This window comes from Daucus carota, chromosome 3 (assembly GCF_001625215.2).
Source record: "Daucus carota subsp. sativus chromosome 3, DH1 v3.0, whole genome shotgun sequence".
In the NCBI taxonomy this organism is placed as follows: Eukaryota; Viridiplantae; Streptophyta; class Magnoliopsida; order Apiales; family Apiaceae; genus Daucus; species Daucus carota.
The window spans coordinates 45,098,611-45,119,310 of NC_030383.2; the positions used below are offsets into that span (position 1 = coordinate 45,098,611).

At 35.3% G+C, this 20,700-nt stretch overlaps 1 protein-coding gene and 1 long non-coding RNA gene across 2 annotated transcripts; one reads left to right on the forward strand and one right to left on the reverse strand.

Annotated features, from left to right (window-relative positions):
* Positions 1 to 9,136: 9,136 nt before the first annotated feature.
* Positions 9,137 to 10,448, forward strand: LOC108210784 (uncharacterized). The gene is made up of 2 exons (XM_017382198.2): positions 9,137 to 9,665; positions 10,033 to 10,448. The coding sequence occupies exons 1-2, from the start codon at positions 9,290 to 9,292 to the stop codon at positions 10,116 to 10,118; spliced, it is 462 nt and encodes a 153-aa protein (XP_017237687.1). The 5' UTR covers positions 9,137 to 9,289; the 3' UTR covers positions 10,119 to 10,448.
* Positions 10,449 to 11,331: 883 nt separating this feature from the next.
* LOC135151225 (uncharacterized) lies at positions 11,332 to 12,688 on the reverse strand. The gene is made up of 3 exons (XR_010289828.1): positions 12,018 to 12,688; positions 11,851 to 11,914; positions 11,332 to 11,750 (listed from the first exon to the last, which is right to left on the reverse strand). It is a non-coding gene; the product is annotated as an uncharacterized LOC135151225 (long non-coding RNA).
* Positions 12,689 to 20,700: the final 8,012 nt, after the last annotated feature.

A 20,700-nucleotide genomic window follows, 5' to 3' on the forward strand; every position in this document is an offset into this window, starting at 1 on the left:
ATCACTAATAGTCATCACCACTTGCCACAATTAGCGACTACTTACCACCATCACACGCCTGCTTTCATCACTTACTACCATCATGGACCTCTTATTACCATAATTGATCATTAATAATCAACATTAATAGTTAAGAAAGTTGCAGATTTTACTATATGAAACAATGATTAATGCAGTATAAACTAGTGATTCTTGTAATTGTAAATAATGATCTTGAAAAAGGTTTTTAGTTTGTATTTAAGATTTGGTTTGTATTTGATCACTAGCCTATATAAATATACGCAGTCACACATATACATACATGCAATCGTTTAAATACAAATCACTAAAATACAAACCAAGAAAAACCATCTCAAACGACATTACCCTCGATCTATATGTCATCACACACTCAAGGTCCAGCCCACGTAAGCTACATCAGCCCCAAGCATTGGTTTGTATAAGTTTGTATTTCAATGATTTGTTATCATAGCACGACCAACCACAAAAACTCTAACACACACACACATTGTCTTAGTCTGGTACAAAGTATTCAATACAAACTTAAATGCGAAACAATTTTTTTTAAACTATGAGAAAGTTTATGGGCCCCGAGAATGGACCTCGAGATGGGACTTGGCAAGGCCTAGGTGGGGCCTAGTTGACGGGGGTGGGTCTTAGTGGGAAGGGGGTTGGGTAAAATGTTGGCTCTTGAGATTGTCTGGAGCCCTTATGAGTCATGTCCGGAGCCTTAGTGAGGTTTTAGTGGGCCTGAAATGGATTGAGTAGGATCGGGAGTGGCCCCGAATGGGTGATTACATTGAAGCGTGATTCCCAATTACTTCCTCACTACAAATTAAAAACTCTACATAGATTGTCTTAGAACGTAACTGTTACTTTCTCAAAGTCGATGTAGAATCTTGTGTAGTAGTTGAACTTCTAAATTTTTACGGGTCTTGGGTCTTTGTTCTTCCTCACGGTGCAAAGACTATTAACTCTCCGCTAACATGTTTAGGACTTGTTTCTTAGAATGAAGATCATCTCACATCACTTAGCTCACTAAAAGTTTTAGAAAGAAATGTCAACGAAAATAATGTTTGTTTTGTAAAAAAAATTTGGCACGCAATTTCAATATAACATAACCAAAGTTAATCATAATAATTCAGCGATTACAACAACATTATAATAATGGTTTATACAACAATTTATATCGTGCAAAAAATATAAATAATGGAGTTTAGTTAATACCGAGCACGTCACGCAAATCGGACGCTACAAGTATTTAGGATTGACTTGAATAATACCGAAGTGGACACGAAAATCGGACCCGCTACGAATATTATGATTAATTAGTGTCAGGTGATTTATATATAATTAGCATAGTTTACAATCACACCCACACACACACGTGGAAAGGAGTCAAGTAATTTCTCACATATAAGTAATAAATATTTTTTGTACTTAATTCAGACAGCCTCCAACAAAATACGTCATATATCATGTGTTCTAAAAATCCCCGATTTAACCGATTAATCCCCAACAACGTGGTCGGTCAATTCGATTTTTGAAATCTGATTAATCCTTATAATTATTTTAATGGAAGTATATATAACAATTTATTAAAATAAAAATACTGTATTACTCTAATTATGAACAATTAAAGAACTTGTGATATAGTAAACATACATGTTAATAAATAACTAATATAATAATAATAATAATAATCAAATATTAATTAATATTTTAATATTAAAATACATATGATTTTCACTCTGATTAATCATTCCAATTAATCCTCGATTTTCAACTAATCCGAAATCGGTAACTCAACCGATTAGGTTCAATCCCAATTTCTATAGCACTATTACTCCCTCTGTTTTTTTTAATATATGACGTTTGATTTTTTGGCACACATTTTAAAGTGCTTTTGACCTAGTAGTTAAAAGTTTTTTTTTAGTTTTTTTTCTGAATAAAAATTATGTAATCAAAATTTTAATTTACAAAAATAGTAATTTTACTATCCGGTCAACCCACTTAAAATTTTGTGTACAAGTCAAATGTGTCATAAGAAAAAACAAAGGGAGTATATGATATAGAAAAATGCTAAGTATCCCAAAATTTGTTCCCAATTTTTTTTTCTCCAATCTATGTGGTAATGTGTGATTGGCTACACTCATATTAATAAATAATAGACCCCCTGCATGCACATACAACATCCAACTAAAACCAGTTACAATATGTCTAACACTGTCATTTAGGAAAAAGATTTAAGGATAAATTTTGGGGTCACTAGTATTATCCCGTGATATATCTACATTCGAATTCAGAATACATGAATGAAATTCAGAGTAAATGACTAAAGTTCATTGCACCACAAGTCATTAATGTCCTGCACCGGCGATTATTCACATAAAAAAAATGTTTAGTATACATAATTGTGTATAGAATTTTGTACATAATGATATATGGTAAGTTTTAATTGAAATAACGGATTGTGTATCCTGTGCCCTGAGGGCACATGTTAAGCTGTAATTAATGTCCTCTTTTTTTCTACAACTACTCTCCTTCTCTCCTGCTTTTCCAATAATTCATTAATTAATGTTTTCTTGATTATTGTATTTTCTTCTTTAACCACACACTTTACTATTTTTACATATTATATTAAAAAAATATTATTTATAAATTATATACAAGTTAAAATTTTATTAAATACAAAACAATTTTTAATTAATTTCGTCCCACAAATAATAACAAGCCTCCCTGCATATACACTAATTTTTTAATTAAAATCATCCAATTTGATATTTAATAAAAAAAATTAGTTAGAAGGTGATTTTAATTGGAAAATTAGTGTATATGCAGGGGGGGCCTCGTTATTAACTAATTTTTTTTATTAAATATCAAATCGGATGATTTTAATTAAAAAATTAGTGTTCGTCAAAAAAAATTAAAAAATTAGTGTGTATGCAGGGGGGGCTCGTTATTATTTGTGGGACGAAATTAATTAAAAGTTGTTTAGTATTTAATAAAATTTTAACTTGTATATAATTTATAAATACTATTGTTTTTTAAATATAATATGTAAAAATAATAAAGTGTGTGGTTAAAGAAGAAAACACAATAATCAAGAAGACATTAATTAATGAATTATTGGAAAAGCAGGAGAGAGGAGAGAGGGAGAGTAGTTGTAGAAAAAAAAGACATTTATTATAGTTTAACCTATGCCCTCAGAGGATAGACAACCCGCATCAATTATCATATTATTATGTACAAATTTTATGTACACCCGCATCAATTATCGGTGTACAAATTTTATGTACACAATTATATGCATTTAGCACCGCTCTTCATATAAATAATCATAGGGCATGAGTAGCTTTTGTTTTGTAAAACTGGTTGGAAAATGAAAAGACACAAGGCGATGATGCAGAGGGTTTGTCCGGGGGGAGAAGAGGGGGTTTTGAATTTGTCTGAGAGTGACGGCAGCCCCATGTGCCATGCGACAAAGACAAGAGCAGGTGCAGGTACTCTCTCTATTATATCTCCTCCATCATATACTGCAGTATTCCTAGTTTCTTTTTTCAGTTTTAAGTTTGATATATGAAAATAGTACATGATACGAGATAAATTACTAATTTGTATCTAATTTATAAGATTAAATATAGTTGTGAATGATGTTGTTGGATTCATATTCACTAGTACTTTTATACGATAAAATTTATATTTAATACTAATATGAAATTACAGATATTAATGATCAAAAATATATATTGACAAACATGAAAAATATTAACCATTTTATACAATTAACTGAGTTGTAGTCGTTCACATCTGCTCATGCATTGTACTACTGGTGATTAAAATCCTAGATCTATCCACACACAGCACTGTCCCTTCTCACTATCGGTTCAAATTATACAGCCTTTCATATCATTACTCTACCAACTAGCAGAACTATTTGATGCTCACTCCAAACATTTCCGGGCTTACAAACTTCCATGTTCTTTTATTTGGCTTGTGGGATCTTCGAATCTCCGATCACATTAAGGAGCAGTTTGGGTAATTTTAAAAAATATATATTTGATTTAAAGAGAAGAAGTAGACTATAAGTGATAAATAAATTAAAATTTAAAAGTAATTAAATTGTTGGGAAAGAATTAGAAGTCATGAAACAAAAACTAGCATTCTCAGCTTTTTATAAGTGCTTCCGACCTTTTACACAAACGGGTCAAGAAAATTAGAAGCCGGCTTCTTATCAAGAAGCCAGAACTGACAATAGCCGAACATGCACTTAAATTTTTTTATTTATTGAAGAATACATTCACTATTAATTTGTGTTAGCTACATGAATTATTAATTGATATTTTAGAGCATCTCCAAGGAACTAAAACCATTAGCTAAATTATCTACATGGCATCTAGTTGACATCCAATGGCACTATTTAGATATTATTTAAAAAGTTAAGCACTCCAACCATTACCTCTTAGCAAAAAAATATAGAAAATTAAAATTGGAGTAGCTACATTTGTAAAATCTCTAAAGCTATTATGTATAAGTTTAGATAAAGTAATTATACATAACAGTATTAGAGTGAATCTAAGACCTCTTAACTACTCCCTCCGTCCCTTTTTATCTGTCCATTTTGGAAAAAAAAACACATACCAAGGAATACTTGATTGTATAAACTTTTTCATTAAATACCTCTAATTAATGTCTTGAAAATGGTGGAATATCCCTACTTTATGTCTTGAAAACATGAATTCAACCAAGTTTTAAATAAGTCAAGCCTTGAAAATTGAAATTATGGAGATATATTTGAAAAACTATCAATAAATTAGTTTTGAAAGTATAAATGGACAGATAAATAGGGACAAATTTTTACTTCCAAAATGGACAAATAAATAGGGACGGAGGGAGTATAATTTTAGATGATTATCTATATATCATTAGATATGCATAACACTTTTGGAGTTGCTCTTAGATAATAAATCTGAGATGCGCTAGCATTACAAAGCATTCCTAACACTTGAATGAAATTAATTTCATCATAACGACATCTAACTACTCAGTATGCAGCCGTATATTTTCTTGCGTACGAATATAAAGGTGACAACTTTGAATCACTAGTATGAAAAGGATACGGTCTCCTATAAAGCGTGGAGCAAATGCGAGTTGAATAGTCAAACAAGCTCTCAGCTTTTCGGTGCCCAATTCATGGATAAAGACATCCCTATCCCGATGTTGCCTAGCCTCATACATGCAACTAAATTACTGCCACAACCTCTATTTTACCTGAAATGATGCTTCTAAAAGTGAATTGGGCGGCACACGTTTTTTCCTTTTCTGTGTAGAGTCTCTTCTTTGAGAGAAATTCAACATATTCATCATTTAATCGATTTTGTACCTTCGTAGATTGTTGTTGCAATGATAATTTAACAAATGTTTGACTGTAATATTCCAGAAGAGCTAGCACCCACAAATCAGGGGAGGCTAATTTATAAAGATTAAATTAATTATATATGAAGTATCTGTTGAAAAACAAGCAATATATTAATAAGAGTGTGAGTGTGTGTGAATATCTCTGCGAATGAGAATTATAAATTATCGGCGCACATGGAAGAAAAAGAATTGTGTGGACGGTGGGGCAAGAATGAGTCGGAACACACCAAATGTCATAAATGTTATTTCGGGAGACTGGAGTACTACTAGTTGAATTGCAGATTTACTCGGTTGTGTGAACGGTGCAGTCACATGGAGTATCTGCTAAGGATGTTTTCAAGGCAAAATATTTTTTTATACGATTTTATTAGTCTGAAAATAAATGTTGTATTAGAGAAAAAAAGAGACAAGAAATTCTTATTCAAACAATACAATAATACATCATGTCTTGTTTGCGTTGCAGGAATCATGCTGGGTCCAATGAGCCCAAGTTTATATAGCTAAATGGGTATGCGTTAAGAAGGCCCAGTTACAATCGAGATATTAACACTAAATTGGGTACGTATCTAGTTATCGACTTGTTGGGCTTCTAAGTACGGTCCACGTGAGCATTCGGTGAAATTTTTCCGGTTCGGTAACCAGATAATATATAATTCGTTTCGTTTTTAACCACGATTAATCGAAAACTGAACAACTAACTGAATTTTCAGTATTTAACAATATTTTGTTAGTATTAATAATACATATATTAGTTTTTTCTAATATATGTAGAGAGAGAGTGTCTTACTCCAATTGAAACCTCATTATTCTATAAATTAGAAAATATCATTAAATTTTTAAAAGAATATCACTAAATTCTTAAACAAACCCACTTTCTCCTTCTTCTTCCCCAACTCACCAACTCGGCATCTATCTCTACCCCACTTCCAGCAGCTTCACCCCACCACCCCCGCCAAATTTTTGTTGCTCTCTCCACCTCCGTGTCTCCCGACCCTCCATAACCACCACCTCCATGTCGGTCTCCATTATTTATATCACCACCAAATCCAACCCCCTCCATCGCCCCTTCCATTCCACCCCCACCTCCATCTCCACATGCACCTCCATCCTCACCTCCACCTCAGTCATCCTCACCTCCAATACTGTCTGCTAAGCTTAATGCCGATTTTAATTACAAATTTTTGTCAAAAATTGCCGAACAGAACTAAAGGCTCATCCATGTCCATCGCCTCCATCTCCACCTTCACCCCCACTGCAACCACCACTTGAATCGGCAACTAGCTAGAAGAGATCTGGAGATTCTGAGCAGTTTCTGGAACAGATCTGGAGATTCTGGGCAGTTTCTACAAGTTCACTAATTCCAGCAACACGGATCACTAAATCCTAAATAGAATATCACTAAATTGTACTGAGAATATCACTAAACTAAGTTCATTTTTAGTTTTTATTTTAAGGGTGGTTTTTAGTTGATCATGAGCCTATATATACATATACATATACATACATACATACATACATACATACACACACACACTCCCTCTGTTCGGGTTTAATGGACGTTTTAGAATACTTGCTTTGTTATTTAATAATAGTCATTCTCAGTTTTCAATGTCAAACATACTTACAAGTTCCTATATTGTCCCTATTTAATGTTTTAAATTCACATTGATTTAAAAACTGTATTTAATTGTATGTGAGCATAAAAGAGAATTTGTCTAGCATTAATTGTAGTTCACCTCAAAAGTTCCTTCTCCCTAATAACTGTGTAAAAATTAAATGTCCAGTAAACCCAAACAGAGTGAGTATTAGTTATTACTCCCTCTGTCCCACCCAATTATATACATTGGAAGAGAATTACGAATACCAAGAAAAATAGTAAAAAAATAAGTAAAGTTAGATGAAAAATGAGTATAGTGGTGGGACCTAAAAATTTGAGATACTAGAGGAAAGCCGTGGATGTAATATGATTTATATTGTTATACAATGGGGATAGTGGATGAAAATAGTTGATATAATAGGATTTTATATTATTAAAAGTTACGATTTTTGAAATGTATCGAAATAATGGGACATCTAAAAATGAAAATTGTATAGAAATGAACGAGATATGAGACGATTATTTTATGTATGGATTTGTTCTCGTGGAGCGGACCAATAATTGTATTAGACAGTCACAGACAAATTGATCAAATTCACTATTGTTGCTGAAACGTAGGTCAATCACATAATTGTGAAAGCAGGTAACGAGAGCGGAAAGCAATTTCTCACTATTGACCTTGTGTTACGTAATGAATATTATAAAGATCGATAGTTGTCTGGATTACCCTTCCAGCGCATCTCATTAGGTGGCCATACCTGCGGGACCACTCCTAACGATAAATAAATAAACATATATAATAACACTGCCGCATCTTAGCTAGTCAATCTTTGAATAGTCAATCTTAGAAGACTTGCTAAAATATTGAATTTATGACTTTGTAATATGCATGCAATGCGGGAATGAAAAAAAAAAAAGTTAGAAGCTTCTGATAGATATTTATGCTTCTGCTATGAATTCATTTTACAATGACCAGAAACATCTCGCTGATGTCATTTCCAATAGAGCTGTCTGTACTGGTCGGCTATATTTAATATGTAAGATTTTATGTAAAATTTGTTAAACTTGTAACATATTTTATTTCGAGGACATTGTTTATGTTGATTGGTTATATTTTAGAAATAGCATATTATTATTGTTTTAAAGTGATTATGTATAAAGTGTATTGTATTAATATGGTAATCGATGACGTGAAATTTGATATAAATTTGTAGTAATTCGACATGTATGGTGGCTTTTGGTAAAAGTGACCGGAAGTGGTCATTGTTGCTAAAAAATGACTGAAAAGATTTGATATATAAACTAGTCGTTTCTATCATTTTCGGTAACTTTTATATAAAAATGATAATTACGTTGATTGCTTTTATCAAATATTAGTTTTGAGAATTTCACTTGAAAAAATTGGATTTCTCACCAAATGTAATTGGTTTCTACAAATATCGGCGGAATTTGTAAATGGACCAAATTTTTTCTGATCATATATGGCTATTTCTGAACAAAATCTGCTTATTTTAGTCGTCATATTTGGACAAAAACAATATTTATTTTAGTTGTCATATTTCAGAGCTTGGCAAAAATTTTAAACAAAAAAAGAGTGTGATTTAAGTGCGGTATTTGTCATGAAATTATCTATAATTTCTATATTTAATGTGCTAACTGAGTATTAACTCAGAATTTTTTATGGTCGGAGTTCCTCCAAATATAGAATTGCATAAACTTGAAATGAGAAATCGTTCATAGTAACGTCTAAACTTGCATCAAGCATAAAGTTAGTGTTAAGAATAATTTAAATTGAGGCTTAAGTTTCGCAAATATTGAGGATAGTACACAACCTTTAGAAAAAGGAAACGCAAAGAACGTTTCATAATAATGGAGCGGAACAAACAATGCTTTACGCGGACCCATTCCCATCTGTCGAGCCATCAAACCCGCATTCTATGAACGGTTTTTCTATGATGTGCCCATGGGCACACAATAAGCGCTGGTCACCTAATCATAAATAAAGATGGCCCCCCTGCATTTACATCAAGTCCACCAATCAAAATCCACTAAAATCATCAATTTTAATGTATAATGTGTGCCCTAGACAAACCCTTCTATGAAATACAAATAAATACACTCTTCATAGTCGTCTCATAATAGACCTTCACAACAAACCAAAACCCTAGACAGAGCCATTAGGCTCTCCCCCACATCCCCTCTCTCAGGGGTTTGGGCCACATCTTAGCTACTTCCATTAACATAATTCTATTTATAATCTCCGGTTACTAGTTAATGTCTGACGGACAAGAACAGCCACCGCATCCACGGCCGCCGGCGCCGCTTTACAAACAGAAGTCATGGTCGCCGGATTTGTACAGGGACGAGGCGTGGCTGAAGCGGCAGGGGATTAACAAGAATAGACATAGACGGAGTAAGAGCGTGACGAATGAAGATATTGATGAACTTAAAGGCTGTATTGAGCTAGGGTTTGGGTTTGACTCGCCGGAGATTGACCGACGTTTGTCGGATACTCTGCCGGCTCTGGGGCTTTTGAACTATGCTCTTAACAAGCAGTATTATAACTCGGCTACGTCGTCGTTTACCTCGTCGGCTTCGGACGGAGATGTGGCCTCTCCCTTGGGAAGTCCCGGCTCCATTTTCTTTCCAGGTCAGCTCATCTCTTGTGTTTAATATGCTTCACTTGTTACTTCATTTGCAAGAAATGTGTACAGCATAACAGCTTTTGACTTTAATGAATAACTTTCGAGTTTAGAGATATATTTCTGAATTGGACGATTATGATTATAATGGAATCTAATTTGATGCCCTTTTTTCGAAGATCTCGATTTTGAATAAATATTACTTGAAAATAAAGTAATTTTTAAGCTTTGATTAACTTCAAACTGCACATATTTTTAGTTTTGGCGAAATTCTTGCTCTATCTTTTTTGATAATTTAAGCTTATACGGTTTATAAATGAATATATGTTCTAACAATTTTCGGGATCTGATTCGAATGGTCTGTATATATGACAGGAGATACTCCGCAAACAGTGAAGACAAGGCTAAAACAATGGGCACAAGTGGTGGCCTGTTCGGTACGCCAATCTTCTTCAAACTGATGAAAGATTAATATTACTTCATGACCGGATCTCAAAGTGCTGAACATGCAAACGAAATTAGGTCAGGACCGAAATGGAAACGGTAGACAATTAAGTGCTTAAATGATTATATGTGATATAATATTGTTACGCGTTTTGAGTAATATGATTGATAATATTCATGACTATGATGTATCTAGCAACCAACTAAACCCACCACGACGCACTACATTATATTCTCCACCAACTTTGGTTGCCTTTGTCTACATGTGTATCCATAGTTGTTACTATTATTATTTCTGAAAATGATGGCTTTAATTAATTTGGCCGTAGGCCTAGATTTTTTGTTCATGTCGTGTTCGCATAATTTTCTGCCAGCTTATCTTATTCCTTTTTGTATATATGCTCTATAGGAGTATATACGTAATCCTCTGCTATTTCTCATTATGATTTTCTTTTATTCATGTTATGTTGCTCAGGGTTTTTATTTCTGGGATTCAGCTGTAAACATGGGTTTAAAAGATATTCTAAGGTGGTGACAAAAAGGAAAAAACAGATATTCTAAGGTTGATAGTAAAAAGAAGATAGGTGACAAAAGTTATCTAAAAAATGTTTTCAAAATGTTAAATGATGACGTCGGACAATTGTTAACCTTTTCAGTTTTCATAATTAATAATAATAATATATGACCCTTCTCTTCATGTACATTCATTCAAGCCACTCGTATGTCACACCATCAAGAACTTGCGTGTCTAGCATTTCTTAATAAAAAAAACATTTACATAAAGAAGCAAAATTGAGAAATTCAAAGAGAAAGAAACCTAGTTTATGGTAGGCCTGTAATTCGAGCCGGATTGCTCGCGAGCAGCTCGAGCTCGAACTCGTTTATTAACACCCGACTCGGTTCGAGCTCGTATACGAGCTGAGCTCGAACAAGATATTATACCCATTAAGATAAACGAGCCGGACCGAGTATGTGCCGAATTCGAATAAAACCCGACTCGATTACCGAATCTCGGCTCGACTCGAACCCGATTCGAACTCGATTCGGGCTCGTTTACAAATATAGTCCAGAAAGCAAAAATTATACTCCCTCCGTCCCAGTCATTTGTATACAAATGGCTGGGACACGGAGACCAAGAAATTGGGTAAGAAATGAGTAAAGTTAGATGAAAAGTGGGTATAGTGGTGGGACCCATTTATATTTAATAAAAGATTTGAGATAGTGGAGGAAAGTAGTGGATGTAATAGTGTTTATATTATTATAGAATAGAGATAGTGGAGGAAAGTAGTTGGTGTAATGATATTTTATATTATAAAAGTTTACTACTTTTAGAATGTATATAATTGATGGGACGTCCCAAAATGGAAACTGTATACAATTCACTGGAACAGAGGGAGTATATCAATAACATCTTGAATTCTTGATCTAGATTTCAATAGGTTACATCACTTGCATGGACTTCTGAATAATACTAATACTAGGACTGGTGACTTAAAATATAAATAGTCACTACAGATTACAAAATATTAACTAATCAGGAAGTAGTGCAAATATATTAACTATGTCAGGATCACTTCTAAAATTAACATCCAGTGTTCCAGACCATAAGCAAAGTGTTCCATCAGCAAAAACAAGCAGCAAAATAAAACCTGTTTAAGAAATAATATGAAAAAATTAAAAACAAGTTAACAATGTAGAAAAATTCATTAAATTGGAAATCTGAAATTTTATGCAGATCACATTCCATACCTTTTTGCATTCCAAATATAGCTTAGTCATACAAATTAATCTCGACAGGCTTTATTTGTTTCTTCTAGAAAAATTAAACAACATTTAAATTAGTTCAAATTAAGTAAAGTAAAAAAATTAATTCAAATTATGAAACTTAAAAGACAAAGTTTATGATTAATATGTACATGACATGCTTTTTTTAGTCCATATAATGCTCGAGCCCAATCAGCACCACATATCAGCATTTCCACAGTTTCACTTTTTAAACATGAGCGATGAGGCTCAATAACTCTACCACCAGCACTGAATGTTGCTTCTGAAGCAACTGTGCTCATAGGAACAACTAACATATCACGTGCCATTCGCGATAAAACTGGATATTTGCCGCTGTTTCCTTTCCACCAGGCCAGGACATCAAATTAAATACTTTATTGAAGTTTCATTCGGAATAAATATATTTTCAGACAAGTATTCATCAAATTCTGACTTCACTGGTTCAGTGGCTGCCCCACTATCACGAATGAAAGCTTCATATTCACTCATACCTGCTGGAGTTTCTAAGTCTTCCGATAAAAGATTATTATCCGAAGAAGAAATATGAGTTGATTCCAAGCTCATGCCTTTAATTCTCAAATCTTCAGCAACATATTCTTGATATAGATCACGCAAGACAGTTTTTAAATGCACAAGATTCATCTCACTTTGACCATCAAGAGGATAAATAATCGGAAAACAATGAGAAATGAGTTTCATCTTGAATCTTGGATCCATCACTGCCCCAATAGACATCATTAAATTACTCTCACCTCAATATTTATCAAACTTCTCTTTCATTGTACTTGTCATTTCTCTCATGTAAGGGTTTACGTCAATCACTTTTTTATCTATCAATGCTTTTACCATTTTGATTTCAGAAAGGAACAAATTAGAGGTAGGGTACTCACTTCCTGAAACTACCCTGGTAGCATCATCAAAAGGTTTCAACAAAGAACATACATTGGCTACTTTCACCCAGTCAGCCTCACTTGGAACATATTCATTAAAAGCTCGATCCCATTGGGCAAATCTAGGAAACACTTGTTTGAATTGAAGAGCACAATGCAGCATATGGTAAGTAGTATTCCATCGTGTAGAAACATCTAAAACTAATTTTTTTGGTTTCAATTGCAACAAGCTAGCAATTTCACCCCATTTGAGTCGACGACCTTCTGAAAGACCAACATATTTAATTCCATCCCTCACTCTACTAACAATTGGATCAATAGGTTTTAAACCATCCTGAACACATAAATTTAATATGTGGGCACAGCAACGTGTTGGGTTTCGGGGCAACAAACGCAGCGGATAATCGACGTAAAATAAAAAAAATCCGAAACCCTAACCCGAGGATCCATCTATAAAGAACGGCTGATCATGGAGATACGAAATAATACCTTGTTGAAGCTTTACGTTAGCGAAAGATGGAGGTCCGGAACAAGCAATCACCACGCAGCCCTCGTCTAAGGATCGCGTCTCTAAGCAGTCCACACGAACGTCTGATCGCCAAAGATCACCGGAGCCGGTACTAGCCGAATGCAGCCCCTCTCTCTCTCTCTCTCTAGCCTCTCTTGATGTAGAGCTGCTAGGGTTTTATAATAAAACGAATTTTATGTTACTTAACCCTAAAACAATACATCATTATGTATTTATAGGGAAGAGAGATAGATGGGCCAAACCCTAATCGGATTTGGGCTTCTCCAAACCTAATCCGATTTTGGTTTTAATATTAAATTCGAAATTCTATTACTTAATTAAGACTGGCTCAATTAAATAATTTATTTCGAACTTAATCATTTAATTTAAATTCAGAATTTAAATTAAAACTCCTTTAAACGTTCAAAGTGTGTGACCCTTTAGGTTATTATTACGTTGGCAATAATTTTAATATCCAATAATAAAATTATAAACAATGAGCGGCATCTAGTAATACATCATTGCTACCCAAGTAATAATAATAATTGGTGATTCAATTAAACCTTTTGTGAATAATGTACAATGTAATATAATCCCTTTAACCTTATATTATAGATCAGACTCAAGGCATGTATTGTGTCATCCTCTTCATCGTCTAATCCGAATTTTCTTGATCAATGAGTAGACTATTAAACAAATCAATATTTGAGCACGGCCATGCATTTTATAGTCTCACTCAATCAAGAGGCCAATAATATCACTCCTAAAATAGGAGGGTTAAATCCTTTCTAGATCATTCATATTTCTCATACGATTCATAATATACCCAATGTACATTTCATCATCACCCGGTCAAAAGCAACTTTTAGTGCAACCAAAGTATATTAATTCTCATATAGAAATATAATGATATCAAGTCAGAGGATCATTACATCATTATCACAGTGAGAATTTCCAATGACACTTATTAACATGTAAAATCTCACGGTGGGTCATTCCAGTGCCATGTGTCGATACATGCACTTATGTTCTTGACTTTAGCATCACTATACCTATGATCAATGAGATGTGATCATCAGTCAACAAACATACTAGTCTTAATGCATCATTATTGTCCCTTAACAATGATACTCGACTAGGGACATTTAGGAATATTGATATTATTCTCATAATCTCATTTCTAAGTCACGTACTTAGAGATATAGAATTACATATAATATTCCAAGGACATTTATTACGCTTTCAATTTATTACGCAGTAAATGAGGACATAATAAATATTTATTCAATAATCAATATAACATAATCCATAAATGTCTACAATAGAACACAATAGCATTGTCTCTAGGACACCAATACTAACAATCTCCCACTTGTACTAGAGCCAATCTCTGATGTATCTAATACCCATGGAACTAGTATGACCTTCGTGCTTCTGCTGCGACAAAGCCTTGGTCAGTGGATCTGCAATGTTATCATCTGTATGCACTTTACATATATGTATATCCCCTCGAGTATTAATCTCTCGGAGCAGGTGGTATCGTCTGAGTATATGCTTAGTGCGGGAATGTGATCGGGGTTCCTTAGCCTGTGAAATGGCTCCATTATTGTCACAGTACAAATCTATCGGATCTGATACTGAAGGAACCACATCAAGTCCTGTAAGAAATTTTCTGATCCAAACAGCTTCCTTGGCTGCTTCACAAGCAGCTATATACTCAGCCTCCATTGTAGAATCGGCAACCGTCTCTTGCTTTGAACTTTTCCAACTAACAGCACCTCCATTTAGACAAAATACAAAGCCAGACTGAGAGATCGAATCATCTTTGTCTGTTTGGAAACTAGCATCTGTGTAACCTTTTACAACTAGTTTCTCTTCTCCTCCATATACCAAGAATTGATCTTTAGTCCTCTTTAGGTACTTAAGAATATTCTTGACTGCCGTCCAGTGACCTTCACCTGGATTAGACTGGTATCTACTCGTCATGCTCAAGGCATACGAGACATCAGGACGAGTACATATCATTGCATACATTATGGAACCAATTGCCGAAGCATATGGAACTTTGCTCATACGGTCCTTATCATCCAATGATTTCGGACTGTTTTCTTTCGAGATCAATATCCCGTGAGACATTGGGACGTATCCCCTTTTTGCCTCTTGCATCCCAAATCGATGCAATACCTTATCAATGTATGTACTCTGACTTAGGCCGATTAGTCTTCTTGGTCTATCTCTATAGATCCTGATCCCTAATATATAGGTCGCATCGCCCAAGTCTTTCATCGAGAAATTTTTGCTCAACCAAGTCTTAACAGCCTGTAAAGAAGGTATGTCATTCCCCATTAGTAATATGTCATCCACATATAGCACTAGGAATGCCACATGGCTCCCACTCACTTTCTTGTAAACACAAGGCTCATCTTCATTTTGAATGAAGCCAAACTCTTTGACTGTTTCATCAAAACGAATATTCCATCTCCTTGAGGCTTGCTTCAATCCGTATATAGATCGTCGCAACTTACAAACCATTTTGGGAAATCTCGGATCGACAAAACCTTCAGGTTGTGTCATATACACATCCTCTTCTAGGCTTCCATTCAAGAAGGCGGTTTTGACATCCATCTGCCAGATTTCGTAGTCATAGTAAGCAGCTATTGCAAGCAAAATCCTGATGGATTTGACCATAGCAACTGGTGAGAAGGTTTCATCATAGTCAATACCATGAATCTGTTTGAAACCTTTTGCAACTAGTCGTGCCTTATAGGTCTGAACATTTCCATCCATGTCGGTTTTCTTTTTGAAAACCCATTTACACTCGATAGGTTTAACTCCCTCGGGTAAATCAACCAAAGTCCATACTTGGTTTTCATACATGGAATCCATCTCAGATTTCATGGCATCAAGCCATCTATTGGAATCTGGAGTGTTCTTAGCATCTTTGTAGGTTAGAGGCTCATCATTATCCATAAGCATCACATCACCAGTTTGAGTCAAGAGAAAACCATAATATCTCTCTGGCTCATGGCGAACCCTACTAGATCTACGAACAACCTGTGTTTCCGGAACAGGATTACTCTCAGTATTTTGATGTACATCCTGCTCAGGTTCCTGCTCTGGTTCAATGTTATCATGTGGTTCTCGAACTTCATCGAGATCTATTATCCTCCCACTGTTTTTCTTAGAAAGCATCTCTCTTTCAAGAAACACAGCGGTTCGAGCAACAAACACTTTGTTCTCTGAAGGATTATAGAATGAATAACCTCTTGTTTCAATTGGGTATCCCACAAAATTACATTTATCAGACTTAGGTCCTAGCTTGTCAGAATTTTGACGTTTCACAAACGCCTCACATCCCCAAATTTTCATAAATGACATGCTATGTCGTTTCTCAGTCCATATCTCATATGGAGTGTTCTGGACCGTTTTAGTAGGAACTCGGTTAAGTGTATAGGCAGCCGTCTCTAGGGCATAGCCCCAAAAACTAATTGGAAGATCTGCATGACTCATCATAGATCGCACCATGTCCAACAAGGTACGATTCCTCCTTTCGGAAACTCCATTCCATTGTGGTGTTCCAGGAGGAGTAAGTTGTGATACAATACCACACTCTTTTAAGAAATTCTTAAATTCTTGGCTTAAGTATTCACCTCCACGATCTGATCGTAGAGTCTTAATACTTTTGGTAGTTTGCTTTTCTACTTCAGCTTTGTACTCTTTGAACTTTTCAAAAGAATCGGATTTATTCTTCATAAGATACACATATCCATATCTACTGAAATCATCAGTAAATGTTATGAAGTAGTAAAAGCCACCTCTTGCCATAGTTCGCATTGGACCACATACATCACTATGTATTAGTTCCAATCTCTCAGTGGCCCTTTCACCTTGTCCAGTGAAAGGTGCTTTAGTCATTTTTCCAATGAGACATGGTTCGCATGCTTCGTATGATTCAAAATCAAACTTATCCAAGTATCCATCCTTATGTAACTTGGAAATGCGCTTCTCATTTATATGGCCTAAACGACAGTGCCAGAGGTATGTTTTATTTGAGTCATCAGTTTTAAGTCGTTTATTATTCACATTATAGATGGGAGTATCCAAGTCAAGAACATATAAACCGTTAAATAAACGTGCAACCCCATAGGTAACATTATTCAAAGAAAAGGAACAACTATTGTTCTGAATTGAAAAAGCAAAACCTATCTTGTCCAAACAAGAAACTGAAATAATGTTTCTGCAAATTGCAGGCACGTAAAAACAATTCTGAAGTTCTAAAATAAGCCCAGTGGGCAACGATAAATGATAAGTCCCTACAGCTATAGCAGCAACTTTTGCTCCATTGCCAACTCGTAGGTCGACTTCTCCCTTTGCCAATGGCCTACTTCCCTGTAGTTCCTGCACATTAATACAAATGTGAGAACCACATCCAGTATCTAATACCCAAGATGTTGAAGTAGACAAATTGACTTCTATAACATAAATACCTGAATCAGAAGCGGCAGCAGCCTTCTTCTTCTTCAGATCCTCCAAATAAGCATGACAGTTCCTCTTCCAATGACCTGGTTTCTTGCAATAGTGACAATCACCATCCTTCTGAACACCACCTTTCGGTTTCAAGGCCTTAGTCGGACCAGGTTTCGGATTGGCATTAGAATTAGATCCCATCTTCTTCTTGCCTTTCCATTTACCCTTTCCTTTGGCCTTCCCCTTATTCACCATCAATATGGGAGTAGGGGACACCTTCTGAATGTTGGTTTCAGCAGTTTTCAACATTGCCAACAATTCGGCGGGGTTCTTGTTTATCTCATTCATATTGTAATTCATTACAAACTGAGAATAGTTATTGTTTAGAGATTGCAAGATCAGATCAATTTGGTGCTCAGGACCAATCGGGGCACCCAATTTTTCAAGATAATCAATATACCCTATCATCTTCAGAACATGCGGTCCTACCGGATCACGTTCACCCTGCTTACAAGCATTCAAAGATTTGAAAGTATCAAACCTCTCCTGACGAGCCTGTCCCTCAAACATACGCTTAAGGTGCTCAATCATATCATAAGAATCCATATTCTCATGTTGTTTCTGAAGTTCAGCACTCATGGTCGCTAACATGAGACATTGAACATCCGTGTCATCATCGATATGCTTCTGATAAGCAGTATGCTGAGCACGGGTTGATCCTTCAGCGAGAGGTGTGGGGCGAGGAATATCTATGACATAGAGCTTGCGCTCTTGTTTGAGGACAATCCTCAAATTCCTTTGCCAGTCAAGGAAGTTGGTTCCTGTCAGCTTGTCCTTCTCAAGGACTGATCGTACAGAGAAGTTGTTTGAATTATTTGCCATTGGATATCTACAATATTTTCAAATGCATAAGATAAATTAGTCTACAGATGTTTATTAAATTATGTTCAAGTGATTATAAATATATATTCAAAATATATATCTCCCACTATTTTGTTCAAATCAATAGCCCTAACTATTAATTCGGAAAGCATTTCTGCAAATCTTTCTAGTGAGCCAAGATCCATATTTCATCCATGTTTTAAGTTAGCGTGGGCTAATACTCTCAAAACATGACTATTTAGGTAGACAACATTTGTCAATTATATCAAATATAACTCTTGGATAGTTTGGTGGAGCAACCCTTTGCACATATTTATGTAATAAATCTCACCAAACTTCATGCCTCTAAACCCACAATCCTATTGTGATGGTTTAGTTAAGTTAGACCCAATAATTCAATAACTAAGTACATTTACTTATCACGTCTTCCCATGATTGATTAAAGCACTTTGCTTTGGCAAACCTACTTCTTTCAATCTAGATCTTGACGAGTATTAATCATTGGAAGGCATCTGATTAACTTAATATTTTAATTAGGGATTTTATTAAAACGACCATGATCCTGTCATAAAGAGATCCTCAATTTTTCCTTGAATCAAATATTTCAAATCAATACTCTTTGATTGGTTGAAAACCCGACCTGAGGTGTTGGCACAACGGCTATACTTAAAAACCCCAAATCCGACGGAATCTTCCTCTCATTGAATATCGAAAATCCATAATTAATTCCGTGTTTCATAAACACGAGAATCTCATGATCGTTGTATTCCTTTTTAAAATCTTGAGTCGTTACAGATTTTATCTTGTTTAAACAAGCATGGCATGGGTGTCGTATCGAATACATACATCTTAATCTAATTAAGCATGCATCTCTATAACTACGCATACATATCATCATCTCATGCATCATATATGTAAAGTGCAGTATGTAAACGTGCATGGTTATGGCCTTTATCCTATATGATTCTTTCAAGCTAATGAAAGAATCTAGGTCAATCTATGGTGAAGATGTATAACTATTACAAGTCTTCATGCTCCTTGATTGCCCCTCCTTGTGGATCATCCTTCAATCTTCAAGTACATTACAATGAATAATTGAATACAACCTATTCTAATGTACTTACATGAGAAAACTCGAGTTACATTCGAGATTAAAATTACAAGAATAAATATCACGACATGCAAGTCATATTTATACAACCAAAACCAAAAACATTAAACTAGGGGTCCTTAAGGCCATAACCAGCACCATGCTCAAGTAAACAAATAAGAACACATAACCATACAAAGCGGGGGTCCGGGGGCGGCAGCCCCTGGGCGGGGGTCCGGGGGCGGCAGCCACCGGGCGGGGGTCCGGGGGCGGCAGCCACCGGGCGGGGTCCGGGGGCGGCAGCCACCGGGCGGGGTCCGGGGGCGGCAGCCCCAGGCTGGGGTCGAGCTGCCAGGTCAGCTCGGAAATTTTTGATTCCTGAATACAAGTGCTATACAAAATCATCAATTTCGGAACAACAGATCATATCTGTTACCTTCTGCCACTACTGCATCATATGCAGTTTCAGAAGCATGTATCATATACATACTGATCGTTCCCCAGTGACCAGATCATGTCCATACACCATCTTAATAAACAGTTTATATCATTATATAAACAACACATCATATGCAGAACATACAAATCGCATACTGATTAGTCATGGCAAATCATAATCATGCTAGTATCATCATATCACTATATTTAACATAACAGAATCATATATGATCAATATAGCATGTTATAATCAACACATCTCAAAACCATATAAAGGCAGATTCATAAAACATGCATACATGCATCGAATACTGTAAACACGTAACCAAATCAGCCCCTTATAGACGTAGCTCTGATGCCACTGTTGGGTTTCGGGGCAACAAACGCAGCGGATAATCGACGTAAAATAAAAAAAATCCGAAACCCTAACCCGAGGATCCATCTATAAAGAACGGCTGATCATGGAGATACGAAATAATACCTTGTTGAAGCTTTACGTTAGCGAAAGATGGAGGTCCGGAACAAGCAATCACCACGCA